Source organism: Halichoerus grypus, chromosome 6 (genome assembly GCF_964656455.1).
Source record: "Halichoerus grypus chromosome 6, mHalGry1.hap1.1, whole genome shotgun sequence".
Lineage (NCBI taxonomy): Eukaryota > Metazoa > Chordata > Mammalia > Carnivora > Phocidae > Halichoerus > Halichoerus grypus.
Genome location: NC_135717.1, coordinates 159,782,654 through 159,805,562, shown reverse-complemented (window position 1 = coordinate 159,805,562; position 22,909 = coordinate 159,782,654). Strand labels below are relative to the sequence as shown.

At 34.6% G+C, this 22,909-nt stretch overlaps 2 protein-coding genes across 2 annotated transcripts in view; one reads left to right on the top strand and one right to left on the bottom strand.

Annotated features, from left to right (window-relative positions):
- The first annotated feature begins 1,084 nt into the window (after positions 1-1,084).
- Positions 1,085-1,914, top strand: PMCH (pro-melanin concentrating hormone). Its single transcript, XM_036106428.2, has 2 exons — positions 1,085-1,333; positions 1,677-1,914. The coding sequence occupies exons 1-2, from the start codon at positions 1,085-1,087 to the stop codon at positions 1,881-1,883; spliced, it is 456 nt and encodes a 151-aa protein (XP_035962321.2). The 3' UTR covers positions 1,884-1,914.
- A 643-nt stretch (positions 1,915-2,557) lies between these two features.
- PARPBP (PARP1 binding protein) overlaps positions 2,558-22,909 on the bottom strand; it is a 65,757-nt gene continuing 45,405 nt past the window's right edge. Inside the window, exons 8-11 of the mRNA XM_078074130.1 lie at positions 22,238-22,416; positions 20,257-20,338; positions 3,670-3,736; positions 2,558-2,902 (exon numbers count right to left, since the gene is read on the bottom strand). Of these exons, the coding sequence (XP_077930256.1) occupies positions 2,565-2,902; positions 3,670-3,736; positions 20,257-20,338; positions 22,238-22,416 (666 nt within the window). The 3' untranslated portion in view covers positions 2,558-2,564. The remainder of the gene's footprint in view (positions 2,903-3,669; positions 3,737-20,256; positions 20,339-22,237; positions 22,417-22,909) is intronic.

The following is a 22,909-nucleotide window of genomic DNA, read 5'->3' as shown; positions in this document are numbered from 1 at the left end:
TTATATAAGAGGAATGATAAATGGCTCATAACATATGAAAAGACACTCAACTTCTTTGGGAATCAGAGAAATACAAAAGGACAATAAGATAACCCAAGAATTGGTTAGGACATGGAGCAATGGGAACTGTCAAACCTCGCTGCTGGGAGCTTAAATTGGCTACTACTATTCTGTAAACATTTTAGCATATGTAAAGCTGAACATATATATTCCATGACTCAGAAATTCCATACCTGGGAATATACTCTAGAAAAATTTTTGCACATATGTACTAGCAGACAATTACAAGAATGTATTATCTTACTTGGGGGGGTCAAAATGAGAAATTATTGTGAAATGTTTAATTAAGAATCATACAACATACTCATCCAAAATTGATATTTATGGAACACATGAATATTCTCTTCATGGACTTCTTATTCATTAATTGTTAAATCATTAATAAATGTCAATAATATCCTTTTGTAAATGCAGAGATAAAACACACGTGACAGGTCAATTTTTAATATATCATGAATGACTTTTTGTTCACACTGACAGGCATATATACTTTAATCACCAAAGACTAAACTGAGCATTTATGAAAGAAAATCCTTTTTGAAGATTATTTCAATTTAATCAGGATTAAAAGTAAATAACACTTTTATCCTTATCAACTTTAAATAATATAACTTTAGTTTTAATATCATACTTAATCAGAAAATATACAAAAGAAAACAATAAGAATATGGAGAGCCTGGCGTCCTATGGTCTTCCTTAATAACAATCCATTTTCAAGAGACTATAATCTACTCGACAGAAAGCATTCTACGAAGGATCTTAATCAGATTCTGAGAAAATTCGCACTCAAAATAAACAATATGCCACTAAAACCAACACAATGTAGGTATTAGCAGCTGTACAAGAGGTTAGCCTCTATCTGATGAGCCATTTCTAAAAGGATGAAAGTCTACGTCTTTGAAGTGCTTTCTATTCAAGTTGGAAAATATATAAAGGTAGGAATCACCTACAAAGTAGGTTGACTGAGAAATTTTTCTTCATTTTACAGATCCTTACTTGACTCTATGCAAACATCAAACTAAGAATGGCAAAAATGAGTCTCTCTTCCTACCTATTAATACTAACTTTTTCTCTGTTTTCTCAAGGCATTTTACTTTCAGCATCCAAGTCCATAAGAAATTTAGAAGATGACATGGTATTTAATACATTCCGGCTGGGGAAAGCCTTTCAGAAGGAAGATACTCCACAAAAATCAGTTGTTGCTCCTTCTCTGGAACAATATAAAAATGATGAGATCAGTTTCACGAGTGATGAGGAAAACAAAAATTCAAAGGTGAGTGGCAATGTGACTTATCCTTTCTTCAATGGAAACTTGAATGATTTTTATGATACTTTTGAAAGTAAAATTGATACTTTTATAAACAGAAGTATATATAAACAGTCACACTATTCTTTAGGACAACTGATGAAATTTCATACATACCACGTTGTTCTTCCACTCTGGACAACACTTCTTATCCAAAAGATTTTTTTCCCAAAAATTTGTATCTAATGTATTTTTAGAGTCAAAACAGTGCAGAGCATCTTTAAATTGATCAATGAGAATATTATACAAATATATTATAGTTCTATTACCAGTAAGACAGCTAAAACACAAATCAACCTTTTCTTTACAGAACACAGGCTCCAAACATAATTTCTTAAATCATGGTCTGCCACTGAATCTGGCTATAAAACCTTATCTTGCACTAAAAGGATCTGTAGCTTTTCCAGCTGAGAATGGAGTTCAGAATACTGAATCAACACAAGAAAAGAGAGAAATTGGGGATGAAGAAAACTCAGCTAAATTTCCTATAGGAAGGAGAGATTTTGACAGTGAGTAGTTTTTTTAAAATTCAATTCTTATATCTTAATACCATAAAAATAGAACCCTGAGTTTAACTGGATTTGGATCCAATCTTAAGAAAATCAAATAAGACCATGGTTCAATTAAGTGACCCCTGCCAAAGATGTGGGATTAAAAGGCATTTAAGAGTTACTGTAATTTTGATTTATTCAGAATTAGCTATATTAGATCCATTCTCTTATTTCTAATAAATTTTGTGTGATAATAATAGTGCTTTAAACAATTTAAACTTTTTTTTCCTCCAGTGCTCAGGTGCATGCTGGGAAGAGTCTATCGACCTTGTTGGCAAGTCTGAAACCTGTTGGACCACATCATCTTTTCTGAAGAAAACAAGATCATGTAATTGTCTGTCGGGGAAAAAGCCCTTAACACTACTATGACTTGTATTATTTTAAATGTCTGTTTTAAAAGAAAGCAGCTATTAACATATATCTGTAGCCTAAATGATATGCTTGATCTGTGCATTAAACTTTGTGAATATTCTGCATAATTACGACTTACTAGTATTTTGTAAATGCTTAACATACCAACCTTATATACACTTCAGACCAATATAATAAAGAATCATAACTTACACCTTGCTCTCTTAAAAATTAAGTAGATGGCTTTGGTGAATAGTTTAATATATACAGAAATCTAAAGCACATAAAAAACAAATTCATAGTCTAAAAAATTGAGTTAACTTTGTCTGGCCAGTAATCAATTTGTCCTTGGCTGTACACTTGTTTTTTGCTACTCTGGCTACTTTGCCACACAATTTATTCTGGAAATTGTTTGATGTCTCAGGTATCTTAACATTTTTATGTTGAGGTGGTTCATTTCCATTATCACAGAGATCATTTTTATCATCTAAATCCACCTGTTTCCTTTTTGAGCTTTTATTTCCTGTCTGACTACTTGATTTTCTTGTTACTTTTTCACTTTTACTTCTGTCCAGATGAACATTTCCAGAACTTGTTCCAATTGTTGGCCTTCCAACAGATGAATTTATACCTTCTGTTATGCAAGATGAAAAGAGGAAAGAAATTACATAATATTTAGAATTACATGTGAAAATTTTACAGTAAACTTCAAAAATCGCTAAAGAATATTCAAAAATTTTATTTGCAATCACATAATGCTGTAAGTCACATGATTAACAAATACAGCTACATTACTAGCACATTGCTTTTCATTTTACCATATCATTTTTTTATCCCAGCAAACAACAAATATTTACTTTCTTTGAATGCATGACACTTAATCCTTAAATGCTACAAGTTATTTCTTAAGTACATTTAGTTAAATCAAACTGTGTCCTATTCCTCCTTAGATGTGTACCTAGATTTAACTTTTTAAATAAACCCAGGTCTTAAAAATACAAACCTTTACATTTCACATTTCATACTTTGTAAAACAAAATCTCGTTTTACTTAAGTTAAAACCAATTTGGGGTGCCTGGGTGGCTCAGTCAGTTAAACATCTGCCTTCTGCTCAGATCATGATCCCAGTGCCCTGGGATCAAGCCAACACACGGGCTCCCTGCTCAGGGGGGAGCTGGCTTTTCCCTCTGCCCCTCCCACTGCTTATGCTCTCTCTCGTGTGCGTGTGTGCTTTCTTTGTCTCTCTCTCAAATAAATAAATAAAATCTTTAAAAAAACAATTAATATACTAGAATTAAAGAGTTATTTAATTACTCAAAAAAGCTCAATTACCAGAAAGGTCATTTTCCATGTGAAGTACATACAAAGGCTTGGATGCTGAATTAACATCATTCCACTTACCCTTGCTTATTGTGCAGTCATCTTTATAGGTACAAGCAAACTGGGATCTAATTAAGGTTTGTTTCATCTAGTAACAGGAAGAAAGAAGAAAGTACGTAATTTATTTTATTTGATTTATTTTGATTTATTTTTTCATCCAGATAGAAATATACTCTATGGTAATCAAGATATAAAATTTCCCTTAAAAATTCCATTATTCACTGGAAACTGTTAACCCTTGATGTTTCATAGTTTACAAACTCATCCATTGTTACACTGGCATTTTTGTTCTTTTCAGTAATACCAGCTTTACGCACACTTTTTATACTTTTTAACAGTTTAGAAAAATCAATTTTAGACTCCAGAATATGTGACTACTTCCATATTTAGGAAAATAATAAAGACAATTCAAATATACCATTCTAGGAAGATTTGACCAAGTGATTTAATGGTCAAATATTCAAAATAAACTCTTGCATTTATCTTCAAAGATCATAAGTAGGAGAAAATCAGAAAGCTAAATTTAATTCTTAACCACAAAAAAGGATGTCAAAAAAGTAGTTTTGGAAATGTATTCTGCAAACATAAAACCAGTGGCCATTTTAGGGATAGAAATTAATTTCAGAACAAAGTAATCTATACGGATAATGCAAATTTCAATAATTACAGCTGATGTGTAATGACATTCAGTTATCATGGAGAGATAGCTTCAAATTGAGATGTCAAATCCTTTTCAGAAGTAGATGTTTAAATTTCAGATAAATGAATAAATAAAGAAGACCTCAACAATTCAAAAATTTAACACTTCAAAGCATAACTATATTATGCTGAAATTACTTACAAAATACTGATTGATAATATGTTGTTCATAAAGTCTGAAACAGCACAATTTTCTATTTCATATTCAGTATTTAAATATTATGTTATACATTCAGAGGGGTCATTGCATTAACCAACTTAGATGTTAGCAAAGATAATGGCAGTGAAATCCACAGACTACAGTTTAAAAGAAATTAGGTTAATCCAGTTGCTTCATAAAAGCTAGTGTTTCCAGGGGGCGCCTGGGTGGCTCAATTGGTTAACTGCCCAACTCTTGATTTCAGCTCAAGGCATGATCTCAGGGTCTTGAGATTGAGCTCCAGGTCAGGCTCCAAGGCAGCAGGGAGTCTGCTTCTCTCCTTTTCCCTTTACCTCTGCCCCTCCCCCATGCTTTCGCTCTCACTGTTCTCTTTTTCTCTCTCTCAAATGAATAAATAAATCTTAAAAAAAAAAAAAAAAAAAAAAGCAAGTGTTTCCAGGATTACAAGTTTTATATTGTTCTGGTATCAAGTTCTATATCCTTCTGGCTCCAGTTCCCAGATCACTAAAAATTATGTTTAATTTGCTTGAAAATTTAGACAATTGGAATTTGATATCTTCTATCTTAAGCACAAAAATTCACAAAATTGAAAAAAATGTGAAAATGTTAAAGATCAAAAACTATTTTTTTTTATGTTTGGTTTTATTTTATTTATTTATTTATTTTTATTTTATTTTATTATGTTATGTTAGTAACCATACATTACATCATTAGCTTTTGATGTAGTGTTCCATGATTCGATCAAAAACTATTTTAAAAAGTATAAGAGAGTAAGCTCTTGATTATGGATGATGGACTACAACACAATATCTTCTTGAATCTCTATGAATACAACTACTATTATACAGTTTCCATCATGAGATGCCCTAAAATATAACCAAAGGTTTTAACTAGACCTTTCTGGACTTTATTAATTCCATAAAAACAGAATTAAAGCAAATGATAAAGTTATTAAAATAAATTTTGTTGGGCGCCTGGGTGGCTCAGTTGGTTAAGCGACTGCCTTCAGCTCAGGTCATGATCCTGGAGTCCCTGGATCGAGTCCCGCATCGGGCTCCCTGCTCAGCAGGGAGTCTGCTTCTCCCTCTGACCCTCCCCCCTCTCATGTGCTCTCTCTCATTCTCTCTCTCTCAAATAAATAAATAAAATCTTTAAAAAAAAAAATAAATAAATAAAATAAAATAAAATAAATTTTGTTAATAAAATGAACTCTGTAAAGTTTATACTATATCACGTCGTTACTGTAATAACATTATCAAAAACCTTTTATTGCTATCTGCAAAACCAGCACTGTTGACATTATCTTTATTATTATTATCATCATTATTATTATCTGTGACATTACACAACATTTCTTTCATTTCACCAGAGTTACTGCTTAGACAGAATTATAAACTTATTGCCCATAATGACTTATAAAGAGTATGATAAGACCATGAAGGCAAATGAATGCTAAGTGGCTGCCTAGGATCACTTTCGTGGTACCCAGATAGTGAATGCACCGGGGAGTGGCTTGGAGGACTTGAGCATCCCACCACAAAACCTTTATCAGCAACCCCCATAGAACATTCTAAATAAAAATACAATAATTATATTATTTAGGACAGAAAATTGATGTTTTCTCAATCTCATGGTCAGCAAAAATAAACATTTCCTTAGAAAGCTGTGTTATTTTTAGTAATTTTTGACAAACAACTAAGTAAAAACCTTTCCTTGCTATGTAAATACAGTCACAAAATAAGTGTCATAGCCCTCCTTACATAGATTTCCTCTCTCAGGCCTCCTATAGAGAAATTCGTGAGCCTCAGTGACAGTAGGGTAATTTCAGAAAACCAGAAATGCAAGGCTATGGATTCTTAAAATACTGAGAATGGATTCAGATGTGAAAGGAAATAGTTAACCACTTTATTCACCATAAAATATATTATTTATAAAAATATCAAAACATAAGAACCACAACAGTTCAATGGTAATCTTAGGATACTTATGTCCAAAAGAAAGAACAAGAACCATATGATCCTCTCAGTAGATGCAGAAAAGGGTTTGACAAAGTACAGCATCCTTTCTTGATCAAAACTCTTCAGAGTATAGGGATAGAGGGGGCATACCTCAATATCATAAAAGCCATCTATGAAAAACCCACAGCGAATATCATTCTCAATGGGGAAAAACAGAGCTTTCCCCCTAAGGTCAGGAACATGGCAGGGATGTCCACTATCACCACTGCTATTCAACATAGTATTAGAAGTCCTAGCCACAGCAATCAGACAACAAAAAGAAATCAAAGGCATCCAAATCGGCAAAGAAGTCAAACTCTCACTCTTTGCTATGATGATATGATACTTTATGTGGATGATATGATACTTTATGTGGAAAACCCAAAAGACTCCACCCCAAAACTGCTAGAACTCATACAGGGATTCAGTCAAGTGGCAGGATATAAAACCAATGCACAGAAATCAGTGGCGTTCCTATACACCAACAACAAGACAGAAGAAAAAGAAATTAAGGAGTCGATCCCATTTACAATTGCACCCAAAACCATAAGATACCTAGGAATAAATCTAACCAAAGAGGCAAAGGATCTGTACTCAGAAAACTATAAAATACTCATGAAAGAAACTGAGGAAGACACAAAGAAATGGAAAAACGTTCCATGCTCATGGATTGGAAGAACAAATTGTGAAGATGTCAATGCTACCTAGAGCAATCTACACATTTAATGCAATCCCTATCAGAATACCATCAACTTTTTTCAAAGAAATGGAACAAATCATCCTAATATTTGTATGGAAACAGAAAAGACCCCGAATAGCCAGAGGAATGTTGAAAAAAGGAAACCAAAGCTGGTGGCATCACAGTTCCAGACTTCAAGCTCTATTACAAAGCTGTCATCATCAAGACAGTATGGTACTGGCACAAAAACAGACACATAGATCAATGGAACAAAAGAGAGAGCCCAGAAATGGACCCTCAACTCTATGGTCAACTCATCTTTGACAAAGCAGGAAAGAATGTCCAATGGAAAAAAGACAGTCTCTTCAACAAATGGTGTTGGGAAAATTGGACAGCCACATGCAGAAGAATGAAATTGGACCATTTCCTTACACCACACACAAAAATAGACTCCAAATGGTTGAAAGACCTCAATGTGAGACAGGAGTCCATCAACATCCTAGAGGAGAACACAGGCAGCAACCTCTTCGACCTCAGCCGCAGCAACTTCTTCCTAGAAACATCACCAAAGGCAAGGGAAGCAAGGGCAAAAATGAACTATTGGGACTTCATCAAGATAAAAAGCTTTTGCACAGCAAAAGAAACAGTCAACCAAACCAAAAGACACCCAACAGAATGGGAGAAGATATTTGCAAATGACATATCAGATAAAGGGCTAGTATCCACAATCTATAAAGAACTTATTAAACTCAACACCCAAAGAATAAACAATCCAATCAAGAAATGGGCAGAAGACATGAACAGACATTTTTCCAAAGAAGACATCCAAATGGCCAACAGACACATGAAAAAGTGCTCAACATCGCTCAGCATCAGGGAAATCCAAATCAAAACCTCAATGAGATACCACCTCACACCAGTCAGAATGGCTAAAATTAACAAGTCAGGGGTGCCTGGGTGGCTCAGTCGTTAAGCATCTGCCTTCGGCTCAGGTCATGATCCCAGGGTCCTGGGATCGAGTCCCACATCGGGCTCCCTGCTAGGCGGGAAGCCTGCTTCTCCCTCTCCCACTCCCCCTGCTTGTGTTCCTGCTCTCGCTATCTCTCTCTCTGTCAAATAAATAAATAAAATCTTTAAAAAATAAATAAATAAATAAATAAAATTAACAAGTCAGGAAACAACAGATGTCGGCGGAGATGCGGAAAAAGGGGAACCCTCCTACACTGTTGGTGGGAATGCAAGCTGGTGCAGCCACTCTGGAAAACACTATGGAGGTTCCTCAAAAAGTTGAAAATAGAGCTACCCTACTCCCCAGCAATTGCACTACCGGGCATTTACCCCAAAGATACAAATGTAGGGATCTGAAGGGGTATGTGCACCCTGATGTTTATAGCAGCAATGTCCACAATAGCCAAACTATGGAAAGAGCCAAGATGTCCATCAACAGATGAATGGATAAAGAAGAGGTGGTATATATATACAATGGAATATTATGCAGCCATCAAAAAAACCCGAAATCTTGCCATTTGCAATGACGTGGATGGAACTGGAGGGTATTATGCTGAGCGAAATAAGTCAATCAGCGAAAGACATGTATCATATGATCTCACTGATATGAGGAATTCTTAATCTCAGGAAACAAACTGAGGGCTGCTGGAGTGGTGGGCGGTGGGAGGCATGGGGTGGCTGGGTGATAGACACTGGGGAGGCTATGTGCTATGGTGAGCGTTGTGAATTGTGTAAGACTGTTGAATCACAGACCTGTACCTCTGAAACAAATAATACATTATATGTTAAAAAAAAGAAGATAGTAGGAAGGGAAAAGTGAAGGAGGGAAATCGGAGGGGGAGACAAACCATGAAAGACTATGGACTCTGAGGAACAAACTGAGGGTTCTAGAGGGGAGGGGAGTGGGGGGATGGGCTAGCCTGGTGATGGGTATTAAAGAGGGCACATATTGAATGGAGCACTGGGTGTTATACACAAACAATGAATCATGGAACACTACATCAAAAACTAATGATGTAATGTATGGTGATTAACATAACATAATTAAATTTTTAAAAAAGCAAAAAAAATGTATATTACTATAATACTAATAGCATACCTTGACATTGAAAATTTCTATCTTATAATTTATTACATTTACCTCAAATTGTTTTTCTGAGAGCTTTGAAAATGATTGAAGATGAAAGTTATGTGATACAAAAAGACTTGGGTGGTATTGTAAAAGTAATTGATCTAAAGACCCACATACTTTAGGGTCACGTACTCTTTAAAATAAGAAACAAAACAGTGCAATTAAACACACAAAGTCAGTATAAGTGTGATTCAGAACTTTCTAAATAGCCATTTTCTGTTTCACTCCTATTAAGACAAAATAAGGAATGTCCAGTACTCACTGTGGTCCAATCACTGATTTTTGATCAATCAAATTAATAACCCTCTCTTTACTGGGAATGTAGCACTACAAGAGTAGTCAGAATTGAGTCACTTGTGGAGAAAAGAGCTTAAAATTTCCATCCCCTGTAGTAAAACTCTTGTTATTTGTAAATATGCATGTAATTGACTAGCTGCCCCTGTTTGCATGGCATATTAAAACCTTAAATATCTTAATTTTACCTGACTTGAAGAACAAGGAAATTGAAGGAGGGTTATTTATCATTGATATCTTTCAGGTGCTCAAATGCATGGTACATCATCATCCCAAAGTTCATAATTTCCATTAAGGTTCACTCTCGGTGTTGTACATTCTGTGTGTTTGACAAATGTATAATACACTCACCCCTCAACTTTACTGCCCACAAATATTTTACAGTCATTCAAATTTTTCAGATTTATGCTAATTCTATTTAAAAAATTGAAATTTCTCCAGGATTCCTGGTTATAATTTTTAATTCTTATATTTTGTACCTATGTACCTTGAATTTGTACCTATCAAATTCAAGCTTGCTCATTTGCCTTTTGTTATGTCTCTTGCACTCCTTTCTTTCCTAATTTTTTTTTTTAAAGATTTTATTTATTTATTTGAGAGAGAGAATGGAAGAGAGAGTACGAGAGAGGGGAGGGTCAGAGGGAGAAGCAGACTCCCTGCTGAGCAGAGAGCCCGATGTGGGACTCGATCCTGGGACTCCAGGATCATGACCTGAGCCGAAGGCAGTCGCTTAACAACTGAGCCACCCAGGTGCCCTTTTCTTTCCTAATTTAACACCCTGTTCATAGTTTTTATCAATAACCACCTATATTGTTGCAAGAGACTTTTTGTTGTTACTGATATTGTTCATAAAAATTGTACACGAATATTAACTAAATTCCAAAATTTATTCAGAAAAAAAAAAGAAATAACTGAGTAGTTACATTGAAGGTATTTTTTTTCTTTTTGTAAAAGATTATATATGAGTTTTCTTTTCCCTGCCCTGTACAAAAATCATTTTTTATCAGTTATGACTTATTAATTCCAACTATACGCACATAGAATACTAAAGAGATTACTAAGATGGCTCCTATAATTACAAAGACATTCCACTTATAAAATCTGCTGTTGACACACAGCTGGAAGAAATAATAAATTGGATAACAGACTCAAGATTGAAAAGATGTCAGAAAGCTAGAACCATAAGTAGAAAACAATAAGATGCAAATGAGTGAGGGTAAACAAAGTCCTGTATTTAAGTTCAAAATATCAATTACAGATGAGGGTGAGGAAAACCTGACTTAAAAGCAACATATGAAAAAGACCTAGAGATTTTCATTGATCATGAACCTGACTGCAGCCAACAATGTGATATCTGGCTAAAAAGATCAGCACAAAAAGACAATGATGTGATGGAAAAGGCAGCAGATTTGCAGTTAAAAGACCTGCGTTCTAATACTGGCCTTATCACTTATAAACTAAATGATTTTGGGTAAACCTCTGAACCTCTCTCACTTATCCACACATAAATGGGAATAATATTTATCTCACAGAACTGTCAGAATTAAATAAATTTGAAAGGACTATATATGTTCTAGAGATCCATGTAGATATCATGCAATTAATTAATGTAATAATATCTCTGAAAACAGTTTTTCTGTAGAGTAAGAAATCTGTTAAATTAGATTCCTCAGGACCAGGCCAGCTCTAAAATTATTCTAGGAATGCAACTCAAAAACTGAACTTATAATCAGCATCTTCATTTTAGTTATTAAAACAATACAAGCTGCACTGGCTTTTATTTATAACTTAACAGAGATTGCTTTTCCTTTGTTCATAAAAGTTGAATTTTTCGCACAGGATTAGTGGCTACATAGAACCGAGATTACTTCCTGTTGCAAATCTTCCAAATCTCTCTGTGTATTTGATTTGGAATCACAAACAAGCAAAACAATTCCCTCTTGAAAGTGCTTTTGAAGTACTAAACAACTAAGAATAATGTCCAGATTCATACATGGCTGTTAAAATCATTTTACGTTCAAGTCACATGAGAGAAAAGGATTGAACATTTTCCTTTGTAGAGTGATTTCCCCCCTTTGGAAAGATTTCTATCCACAGTAAAATTGCAATGAACTTCAAACTTGCCAAGAATTGGAAAAGTCCTTTTGCCACAAGCTCTTTTTAAATTGGAATTATTAGTAGGTTCCCAGTTTGAGGAAAATAGTACTTCACATAGGAAAGCCTGACTCCAGTTAAATTAAAACAAATGAGTCAAAATACTGAAAAATCACAGTCATTCCTGGAGTTAGCTACATTAATAAGATAATGAAAGTGCTAAGCCCCATTAGGCTGATAAATATATCAACAAGTTTGAAAAAGGAGATTATTCTCAACATACTTATTAAATATGGAACTGAAAATAAATATTCTAAATTTATCTTTTCATTCTTACATTATTATCTTTTCAAAAGAACAGATTTGCTACCCTTCATGGTATATGGATTGTAAATACATCAAATAACCCATTTCTTCATCAGTGAAATTTCATTTATTTTGTTAAATAGCAGAGAGATAATTTTTTCAACCTAAATAGTAGCATTACTTTTTTTATGACTCTTCACTATAATTACTATGCCTTTATTTACTCTTTGTAAACAGCATAAAGTCTTTGAAGTCTTATACCTGAATACAAATCCTTGCTCTTTTACTTACTAACTATAAGATCTAGAAAATGATGCCTTCTAGTATTGAACAAGGATTAATTGGGATGAAGGATATAAAATGTCTAATACAACACTTGACACTTAGTAGGTACTCAATAAATACCAACTTCATTATTTCAGCCCAATGAATTCAACTTTAGTTCAGTCTAATAAAAACATCCCATATCCATTATAATGAAAAAAGCTGCTCACTCTCTTAAAGTCTTTGCTAAATGTCACCTTCTCAAAGAGACCTCTACTGAGCATCCTATCTAAAACCAAAACACACACACAGGAACATACTCTCCTAACTCCCTTCCCCAGCTTTATTTCACTCCACAGCACCTTCTAATGTTCCACATAATTCACTTGTTCATTTTGTTCATTATTTGCCTCTCCCAACTAAAATGTAAGCTCCACGAACAAAACCCTTAGTTTGGCAACTGGTGGTGACCTGCTCCAGCCTTCCTGTGGCCCTCCCCTCCTTACTGGACTTGCGCTGGCCTCTTCCTCTAGGCTCAAGGGCTGACTATTTATGGCGAGGGTTATGGGGAATAGAGTGTGCACACCTCTTGGTGGAGTATCCCTAAGGGTGTGGAACAGAACAAGGGTTGAAAGGGGGTGTAGGGATGGGCCAAGGACTTCTGTTTAAATTCTTGTACCCCAGCCCCACAAATACCTGGGGAAGACTTGTCCAAGAGGGCAGGCGTTTTTGCCTGTTTTGTTCACTGATGTATCTCCAGTGCCTAGGACATAGCCCAGGAGGCATTTGATACATATTTGCTGAATGAATTAAGTAAAATTTTAAGACTATAACAGATATATGCAAGAGGAAGGTATGAGGGAACACAGACATGAGTAAGCAAAGGCTTGGAGGAAGAAAAAAGATTTACAGAATGGATTCTACTCTTTAATAGAGAGAAAGAAAACCATATGATACAGAAATGAGAGAAGTAGACTGGCAAAGAACAGCTAAATCACCCCGAGGACAAAAGCTTTGAGACAGAAAAACATGTACAAAGTAAACTCTACTCTGTTCAACAGAGTGGTGAAACCATTTGGTAAAGAACAAGAGAGATGCATACACACAGAGAAAACCTAAATCACATTTAGGTACTGAGAATCATGCAGCTGAATCCTTAAGCCCCATTATATCCACTGGCCCTTTAAAGTTCTTAAATAGTCCACCTTTCTCAGGTTCTTACACATATATCCTTACAATAAGCCCTACAAAAAATAACTGTTCCTTAAAACCACAAAAGCCATATTTTCCTTAAACTTGACCCACACTATTTATTCACTTATTTTGTACAACTACCCAATATATAGTCTATACGAGTGATATAATCTAATACTTTCATCAGGTTATTTGCTCCACCTGGAAGTCTCTCTTCCATTCTCTCTGCCTATTTAAATCTTATTCTCATCTCACACAGTCAGAGCACCATTTCCTCTACTCATTGGTCTCCCATTATTCCTTTTGTAGGTATCTCTAATCTACCAGAACTACAACTGTTTTAATATGCTAGCCACATGTTATTCATCAATTAAAATTAAATAAAATTAAAAATCCACTGCCTCAGTTGCAATGGCCACATTTCAAATGCTTGTGTGTTAGCACACAGAACATTTCCATAGAAAGTTCTACTGGAGAGCACTATTCTAGAACAAAGCTTTATCATCTATACCCTGTGGCACTTTTTTTTTTTAAGATTTTATTTATTTATTTGAGATAAAGCAAGAGCGCGCACACGAGCCGGGGGGCGGGGGGTGTGCAGAGGAAGAGGGAGAAGCAGACTCGCCGCTGAGCAGGGAGCCTGATGTGGGGCTCAATCCCAGGACCCTGGGATCATGACCTGAGTTGAAGGCAGATGCTTAACCAACTGAGCCACCCAGGTGCCCCACCCTGTGGCACTTTTATGTGCTGCAAATGGATTCTCAAAGGACTCTGGGACATTTTTTGTTTGCTGGGTCTGTAATATTGGAACCCACATGCAACTTTATATTAGTAAAAAAGACCTCACATCTGTTCCCCATGTCTTCTACCACCTGATGTAAAAGAACCAATTAAGCTTTGGAAAAAAATTACAATCATTATATCCTCTAGAGATACCATTTCTTTCCTATTTTCTCCTCTCATTCTGGGACTCTAATTACGCACATGTTAGACTTTTTCTAATTTTTCTAATGACCCATCTTCAAGTCCAGGTTTGCCACCTAATGCTCTGTCCAGTTTACTATTAAGCTCATGTAATGAGTTCTTAATTTCAGATAAGTTTTTACAGTTCTGGAATATCTATACAGTTTTACAGATTTTAATTCTCTGCTGGAATTCCCCAATTTTTCATCCATTTTGCCTGTCTTTTCCTATAATTACTTTTACATGTTGAAAAATTTTTAATTCCTCATCAGCTAATTCAAATATCTGGATTTTTGTAAGTCTGCCACTATTACTGGTTTTCTATCTTAATTAAAAGACAAATCTTCCTATCTCTTTTCATGTCCAGTATATTTTATTTCATGCTGGACACTGTGTATAAAGAAACTGTAGAGGCTCCAGATGAAGAACCTTCTTCTATCTAGAAGGGTTTCCTTTGTTTCTATTAAGCAGACAGCAAAGGGCTGATAACCTCAATGCAGTCAGGGACTGAGTTGACTAAGAGCTAGGTTGCACTTGTCATCAATTACATTTTGACTCTGGTTCTTATCTCTTCCTTGGGAATGACCCTCCCAGGCTTTCAGTCAAGAACTTTGTGGATTTCTATCGTTTCGGACCTAGAAGTCTGGAGGATTCAGTCTGCCCTTCAGAGGTTTTTACATTATGCTCTTTGGCCTCCCATCTTACTTCATTTCCGAGTATGACAAATATGTGAAAGGAGACAGCCATGTGTTGAAGGCAGATCCCACTCCTCAAGCAGAGCCTTGTATTCTAGCTATCTCAAGAGCATAGGTGATTTTAGTTTACCAAATTGAAGTTTCTTAGCCTCCCACTCAGTTTCAAAATCCAGCATATGTGTAATAGGTAAAAATAACCATGAATTCAGGGCTCCTAAAGTTTCCAAATTGTTGCCATCACCTCAAGATACCCACAGTATTTGTTGGTTCCTCTTTCCCTCAGTAGAGGTCTTTCACGTGGGCCAGCATCAATCCCTGGCTCATACCTAAAACTGGTAAATAATCCCAGGGAAGAAAGCAGCCGATAATAAGCTGCTCACCTCAGAAGGACTTTACCCCCCTCCGATTTTTAGTTTACTTAAACTGCTTTGCTTACATAGCTTTCTTATGTCTTTAAAATATATTCTCACCTATTTATCTGCTTTTTATTTTGTTATTATAGCAGAAATGGTATTCTGCCATGACCTACTATATCCTAGTTCAACACAGAAGCCTCCACGTCTGTGAGTGATTTCTGTTCCCTCCTTATCTGAGAGCATTTTATTTTCTCCTCAGTTACATTTTGAAGGCTGCATACTTTCTGTTAGTCCTTATTTTTCAGTAGCCTGAGGAGTGGTGGAGGCAGAAGTAGCGTTCAGCCGAGGAAAGAGTTTGAAAATATTTCTGGGTTCTACACTCTCTCCTAAGAGTTTATTATACATTATATGTACTATAAGAAGGTTTACTCCCTCTACTTAGCCACTATATCTCATTCAAATGGAAGGGGATCATTTGGATAACTTCCCCATTTCATTATGTGACATTGGAGGCTTCATTTGTGTAAGTGTATAAGTTCCAGGGTTCATTTTTCACATTTAAGCCACATTACTATCTAATTGCCACTTCCACTATTTCTCTGACAAGGGAAAAAAAAAAAAAGAAGAATACACACACTTAGGTGGCTCCTCAGTTTGGGAAGTATTAGTGATAATTCTCAGGATTTGTCAACTCACTAGTAGAGTATCCAGGGACTGGGGCTATATTAAGTCACTAAGTCATGCTGTGCCTCTTCCTTCCGAAATCTTCAGTTTCTTTCCTTGGCCATCATTTTTGAAGTTATTGTATCTAATTGCATTATTCTTCATTGTTTGTTCTTGGTGAATGTTTTTGCTAGTTGTTACTATTTTATAGACATTTTAAGGGGAGAGAAATTCTATGAGTTAAGCTCAATCTACCATTTTAATTTGGATATACTCATAGTTTTCTAAGACTCTAAACGTTAAACTTGGATATCTAATTAAGAATTTTCTAACACCATAAGCATTGGACTGCCTGACTGCTTACAAAGGTACCAGAGTTATAGCCAGTCTATTTTTCACACTACCTGAGCCCTAATTTTCACTGTCCCAGCTACACCATGTTTTAAAGATCCAGTATTTTCCTGATCAGTTCACTCAAGTTACTTAATTAGTTAATCCTGATTATTCTATGTATAATTGTATGTATATGGGCAAAAACATTAGACTCAGAATAAAGAAAAGACCTGTACATGTGACTTTCCAGTTCTGCCCAATGTGCAAACTGAAAGGAATAAACCTAATTAATTTACAGGGATATAAGGAGGTATCTTCTTGAAAATCTTTTAAGAAAGAGGTATGAGACAATAGCCAAACTATGGAAACAGCCTAGATGTCCATCAACAGATGAATGGATAAAGAAGAAGATGTGGTGTGTATATATATATATATATATATATATATATATATATATATACACAATGGAATATTACGCAGCCATCAAAAAATGAAATCTTGACATTTGCAACGATGTGATGGAGCTAGAGAGTATTATGCTAAGCGAAATAAGTCAATCAGAGAAAGACAAGTATCATATGACCTCACTGATATGAGGAATTTGAGAAACAAGACAGAGGATCATAGGGGAAGGGAGAGAAAAATGAAACAAGATGAACCAGAGAGGGAAACAAACCATAAGAGCCTCTTAATCTCAGGAAAGAAACTGAGGGTTGCTCAAGTGGAGGGGGGTAGGAGGGATGGGGTGGCTGAGTGATGGACATTGGGGAGGGTATGTGCTATGGTGAGTGCTGTGAATTGTGTAAGACTGATGAATCACAGACCTGTACCCCTGAAACAAATAATACATTATATGTTAATTTAAAAAAATTTTAAAAAAGAAAGAGGTATGAGGATACTTGTATAAACTGCTTGGAATGGGGGGTGTGGGGAATGGGATGTAAACATTCTCTAAAGGTTCCTATCAAAACCATGAAGGTTCCGGAAGAACCTTCTGATTTCTATCACAAGGGAGTTTATTTGACCATCATGGACAAGTTTCCTAATAATCAATAGTAGGAAATAAAACTCGAGGACTTAAAATGAATATGGTTTTACAAGATTTTGTGATCAGAGGGGTATCTGTTTTTATTTATAAATGAAAAACTAAAATCTAAGAAAAGTTAATTTGCCCCATATAATAATGACATGGATACTTCACAATTACGATCTACAACATCAAAATTCTAAGTTCCCTAATATTTTCTTTTTTTTTTTTTTAAGATTTTATTTATTTTTTGAGAGAGAGAGAGAGAGAGAGGGAACACAAGCAGGGGGAGTGGGAGAGGGAGAAGCAGGCTTCCCGCGGAGCAGGGAGCCCAATGCGGGGCTCGATCCCAGGACCCTGAAATCATGACCTGAGCTGAAGGCAGACGCTTAACGACTGAGCCACCCAGGCGCCCCTCCCTAATATTTTCTATTTTTGAAGGGCTGTTTCCAAGACACTATTTCAAGTGTAGATCATATAATCTTTCCATGACTAAAAAAAAGAACTATATGCAAAAAGAGCAAAAGTAACCAGATAATAAGACAAAAAGCTGTTAAACTACTTTTCCATAGTTACTTAGTAGTAAATATTAGTAACATTTTTTGTTATTCCAACAAAATACTTTAGCTGACTATGGTTCAGCTGTATACCTGGCTAAACCAATTATTTTCACACTTTGCTTTTATGAAGACTGCTATATAGTAAAATACAATCATAAACACCAATTCCTTCCTCTCTCTATTGCCATTTTAGTGTCAGAGCCAAGTAGACTAAGCCAGCTCCACTATTAGGTAACGGAAGCAATGTAATTATAATCTCATTAGTATTTAACCATGGCTTCGCACACTGGCATAAAACATTTGATCGTAGTTATGAGATCTTGGATAAGGTGTTTTCTCAGGATTTTGGTCTCCACATCTATAAATGAGACTGTATTAGATAATCTCTCCTCTACTTCCCAAAACTTTCTAAATTAGTCTCTACATTTTACAGTAATTAGCTGACTCTTAGCAGTTTCTAAAAAAAAAAAAAAAACAACCTTCTTATTCTTCAAATAGACTTTTTCATTTTGATTCACTTAATTCTAACAAAATACCCCAATGATCTTTTTTAATTTAAATTCAATTAATTAACATATAGTGTATTATTAGTTTCAGAAGGTAGAGTTCAGTGATCCATCAGTTGCATATAACACCCAGTGCTCATTACATCATGTGCCCTCCTTAATGCCCATCACCCCATTACCCTATTCTCCCATCCCCCTCGCCTCCAGCAACCCTCAGTTTATTTCCTATGGTTAAGAGTCTCTTATGGTTTGTCTCCCTCTCTGATTACGTCTTGTTTTATTTTTCCCTCCCTTCCTCTATGCTCCTCTGTTTTGTTTCTTAAATTCCACACATGAGTGAAATAATATGATAATTGTCTTTCTTTCATTGATTTATTTCACTTAGCATAAGACCCTCTAGTTCAAACTTGAAAAGATCCCAGATGTCCATCAACAGATGAATGGATAAAGAAGATGTGGTATATATATACAATGGAATATTACTCAGTCATTAAGAAAAAAACGAAATCTTGCCATTTGCAATGACATGGATGGAACTAGAGGGTATTATCCCAATGATCTTTAAATGAAAATATTAAAGTTTGTCAGTATCCATAGCAGGGAAAAAAATTAAAGAATTTACACATTACATTTCTGGTTATAATAAAGTCCAAAGAATGGATTTTTTTAAAAAAGATCTTATGCCTTGACTATAAGTACTTATGTAATATAACAAAGGATTAACAAATTTTACTCATAGAAAAATTGTATAAAACACTTTGATGTATTCCACAGGTATTAAGTACTGACAACTAAAAATAACCAAAAGAAAGACAAGACTTATTAATATAAACTAAATGGGTTTTGGATATAAAACAGATGATAACTAAGAGTTCTGCTAATTGGGACTAACTTTCCAAACGGGAATATAAAGAGCATACAAAATAGAGTTCTCAAAGTTGTATCAAGATGAATAACTGTTTGATAATTTAAGGTAATTGTAAATTTTACATGAAAATTTTGTTGAACAAATGAATGAATTTCCAACCATAGAAGAGTATCTATATCTAGCACATAGTAGATGCTCAATAAATGTATGCCGAATGAGTTAAGACCAAGTTTCTTTTTGAAAAATAAGACCAAGAAAACTTTAAACACTTAAAAAACATATTATTGGCTCCTTACAGGCACAAATGTTTGAAATGAGGACAGGAAAACTTAGTTCAAATCAAATAAAGATATAAAAATATAAAGAATAGATCTAGTCAATAAACAATGTGAAATGTTCTTCTTGTCTTAATCTACAATTAATGATATTCTGCCATAATGTTTTCAGATAGGAACAAAATGGAATTTATATAGTCTCTCAAGATTCACTTTAAAATGTGAGAAATGTAAATGTGAAAATCATGTCTTATTTTCCCCTTCATTCACTGAATAGATATTTATTGAACACTTACAATAGCAAGTGCTTATTCCTTTCCTTATTTTAGGTCCAGCAAATGGAATAAGCCAAAGACTAATTAGCCAAGATTGTATAAAAGGAAAGTTTCTATATGTCAGTGTCATAACTCATTTTCCATTTAATTCCTATTGTTCCATGTACAATGTATATTTATAATATCCAGTTCAGGTTTCTATATTTCTTCTATAAATAAAACCATTTTTATCATTTTTATGACAGTACATTAAACTATACCTTAATTTTTTTCTCTTGCATTGACTTATGGATGCGTTCTCTTAGGGGTTTCACTGATGAATTATTCACTTGTGTGGGAGATCTAAGTCCAAAAAAAGCAAAAATGTATAAACAAGAGTAGCTTCTTAACTTGTTTTTGCCCCTCCCTTACCCAAAAGCAGTAATAAAATAAAAAGACAACTAAATCTAGGTGTTTATAATACTGCATAGAAGTGTCAGAGTTACTATTGAGAGTTCTAAATATTAATAATTTGCTAAGTTAATTAATTCAGTCACTACATATTTGAGTTTCTAATATATGTAAGGCACTGTGCAAGATATTATGAAGGACAGAAAGTAGATTCATTCACTGCCCTGAATTCAGGCATCCTGAAGCCTAAGGAAATAAGATATCCACACAACTAAAATTTAAAATAAAAAAGGACAAGTGCTGTAGCAGGGGAATTCAATACAGTTTAGAAATAGGACGGTCAAAGAAGGTACAATGGAGAAAGACACTGGAGCTTTGGAGCCAGACAAACCTGGATTCCTCAATAAATTCCTTTCTGGTTTAACAGAGCCAGAGTCATAACCTCTTTAACTCAAAAGACTGTTATATAAGAATAAAGGAGAGTCTATTCTAAGAACCACTAGTTTATAACCTTACATTGACTTATATTCATACACTACATTGTCCTTAATTTTATCATTTTAATGCAGACCACGAAAAAAATTCACTTTACCATGAATTGGCACTTGTGTGCACAATGACAATTGCAAATGCTAAGGTAACTGTAAACAATTGAAATATTTTTGGCCACATGGTTGAGAAAAATACTTCTTTAAAATGGATGTAGGGATTGATTTTGTTTACTAAAATTCTATAAACACAAAATAACTTTCTCTCTAAAAAATGGTAGAATTGAATCTGAGAGAAAATTTAATCATTTATGTTTTACCTAAAAAGCAAACTTTGTTAAACAGAAGGTAAAAGAAGAAAAAACAAAGATTCATTTTCTTTCCACCTTTTTCGTAAATCATTGATAAAATAAATTTTTGTTGTTAGGAAAATATTTGAACACTTTTGAAGTAGAACATGGGTGAATTACATCATGCCCAAATATAAAAGCATAATCATTAAAAGCTGGTGAAGAGATTTAAATAAATTGGAGGACAACACTGTATGACAAACCATTGCAAAGATTCTCTTCAAAGAGAAAAATAGAAGAGAGCAACAAGTAGGATGACTTTGTAGTTTCTCCACAATGTACTAAATAAGATTTAAAATTGTTGTTCTAAAACTTTACATGTTTCTATAAATGAATGTTTATTAATGCAAAATATCACCAACCTACTCAATGTTTGACCTAGTTGTTGTTAAAACTGGAACGTATCAGTATCTTGCACAGAATACCAAAACTACTTTGGTAAGTATTTTTCTTCATAAAAGGAAGAATCAACAGATGTCAATTCCAATGTAAGTCTGGTGTATATGCTCTCTCCTGTTCTCATGAAGAGCAGCACAATACCTGGAGGACAGACCTGAAGTTTTGGAGCATAACACTTTTGCTACTTGCTAACTGTACTCTCTTAGGCAAATTACTTAATCTCTGTCTCTCAAGTGTCTAATTTTTTACTTATGAAGTGGGGCTATTACTGAAAGATGTTATGAGGGCTGAGATAATATAAGTGAAAGCAGTCACCAAAGTTTTTGACATACACAGCAAAGGAAATAAATATTTCCAAAGCAAAAAACAAGCACAAAAAAAGAAAAACAAAAATACCGGTCATATTCTCACAAAATACTGTTTTTATAAAAACTTTCCCATATCCAAATGTTCAATCTCCCTTTCACTTTTGTTTTCTCTCTTCACACTTTCTGTAGTCTCCAAGTTTCTTACCATAATGTATTTCTTTTTAATCAATGAGGTGTTTTTTTTTTTTAATTCCCTTTATAGACTAGAGTTAACATTCACATACATATCACTTCCACATTACTTACCTAAAAAGTGTAAGAATAGAAGTTCCATTATGATGAATTGTGTTTTCATCATCATATAAAAGCTCTGCTTTGTTTTTGGTAGGCATACTGGCTGCTTCTTCATCCAAAAGAACTAGTAAAGTTTTCACAGTATCTCTGCCACAGTATGCAGTGCCATGGTTTATGGCATAAGATTTTGGCTAGAACAAAAAATACTATTAAGTAAATGTAACAATCACCAAAGTTGGGGCAATCAGCCATTCTTTTCCATTTCTTGTGCGGCTGTTCTCCTCCTCCTGTTTTGTTTAAGTTATAAAAAATCAACCATGAGAAATGGCTTTAAGGCATGAAATATTTCTCCCTCAAGTCATACTAAAATCAATCTTATCACCTTCCCAAAGCACAAAAAAATACAGAAAATAGTATCATCATAGAAAGATATTGATTCTGGTCAAAATAACATCTAGCTTTAAGTCAGAAAATTTAGTAACTATTTAACTATGTGACCCTAGCTAGCCTCATGACTTAGCCTCCCTGTGTATTTTTTCTTTCTTATATACCAAAGAGAGATGGGGTTCTGTTGATGTGAATACCAACCCCATAGATGGTTGTAAAAATCTACTCAAATGCAGGGCACCTGGGTAGCTCAGTCAGTTAGGCATCTGCCTTCGGCTCGGGTAATGATCCCAGGGT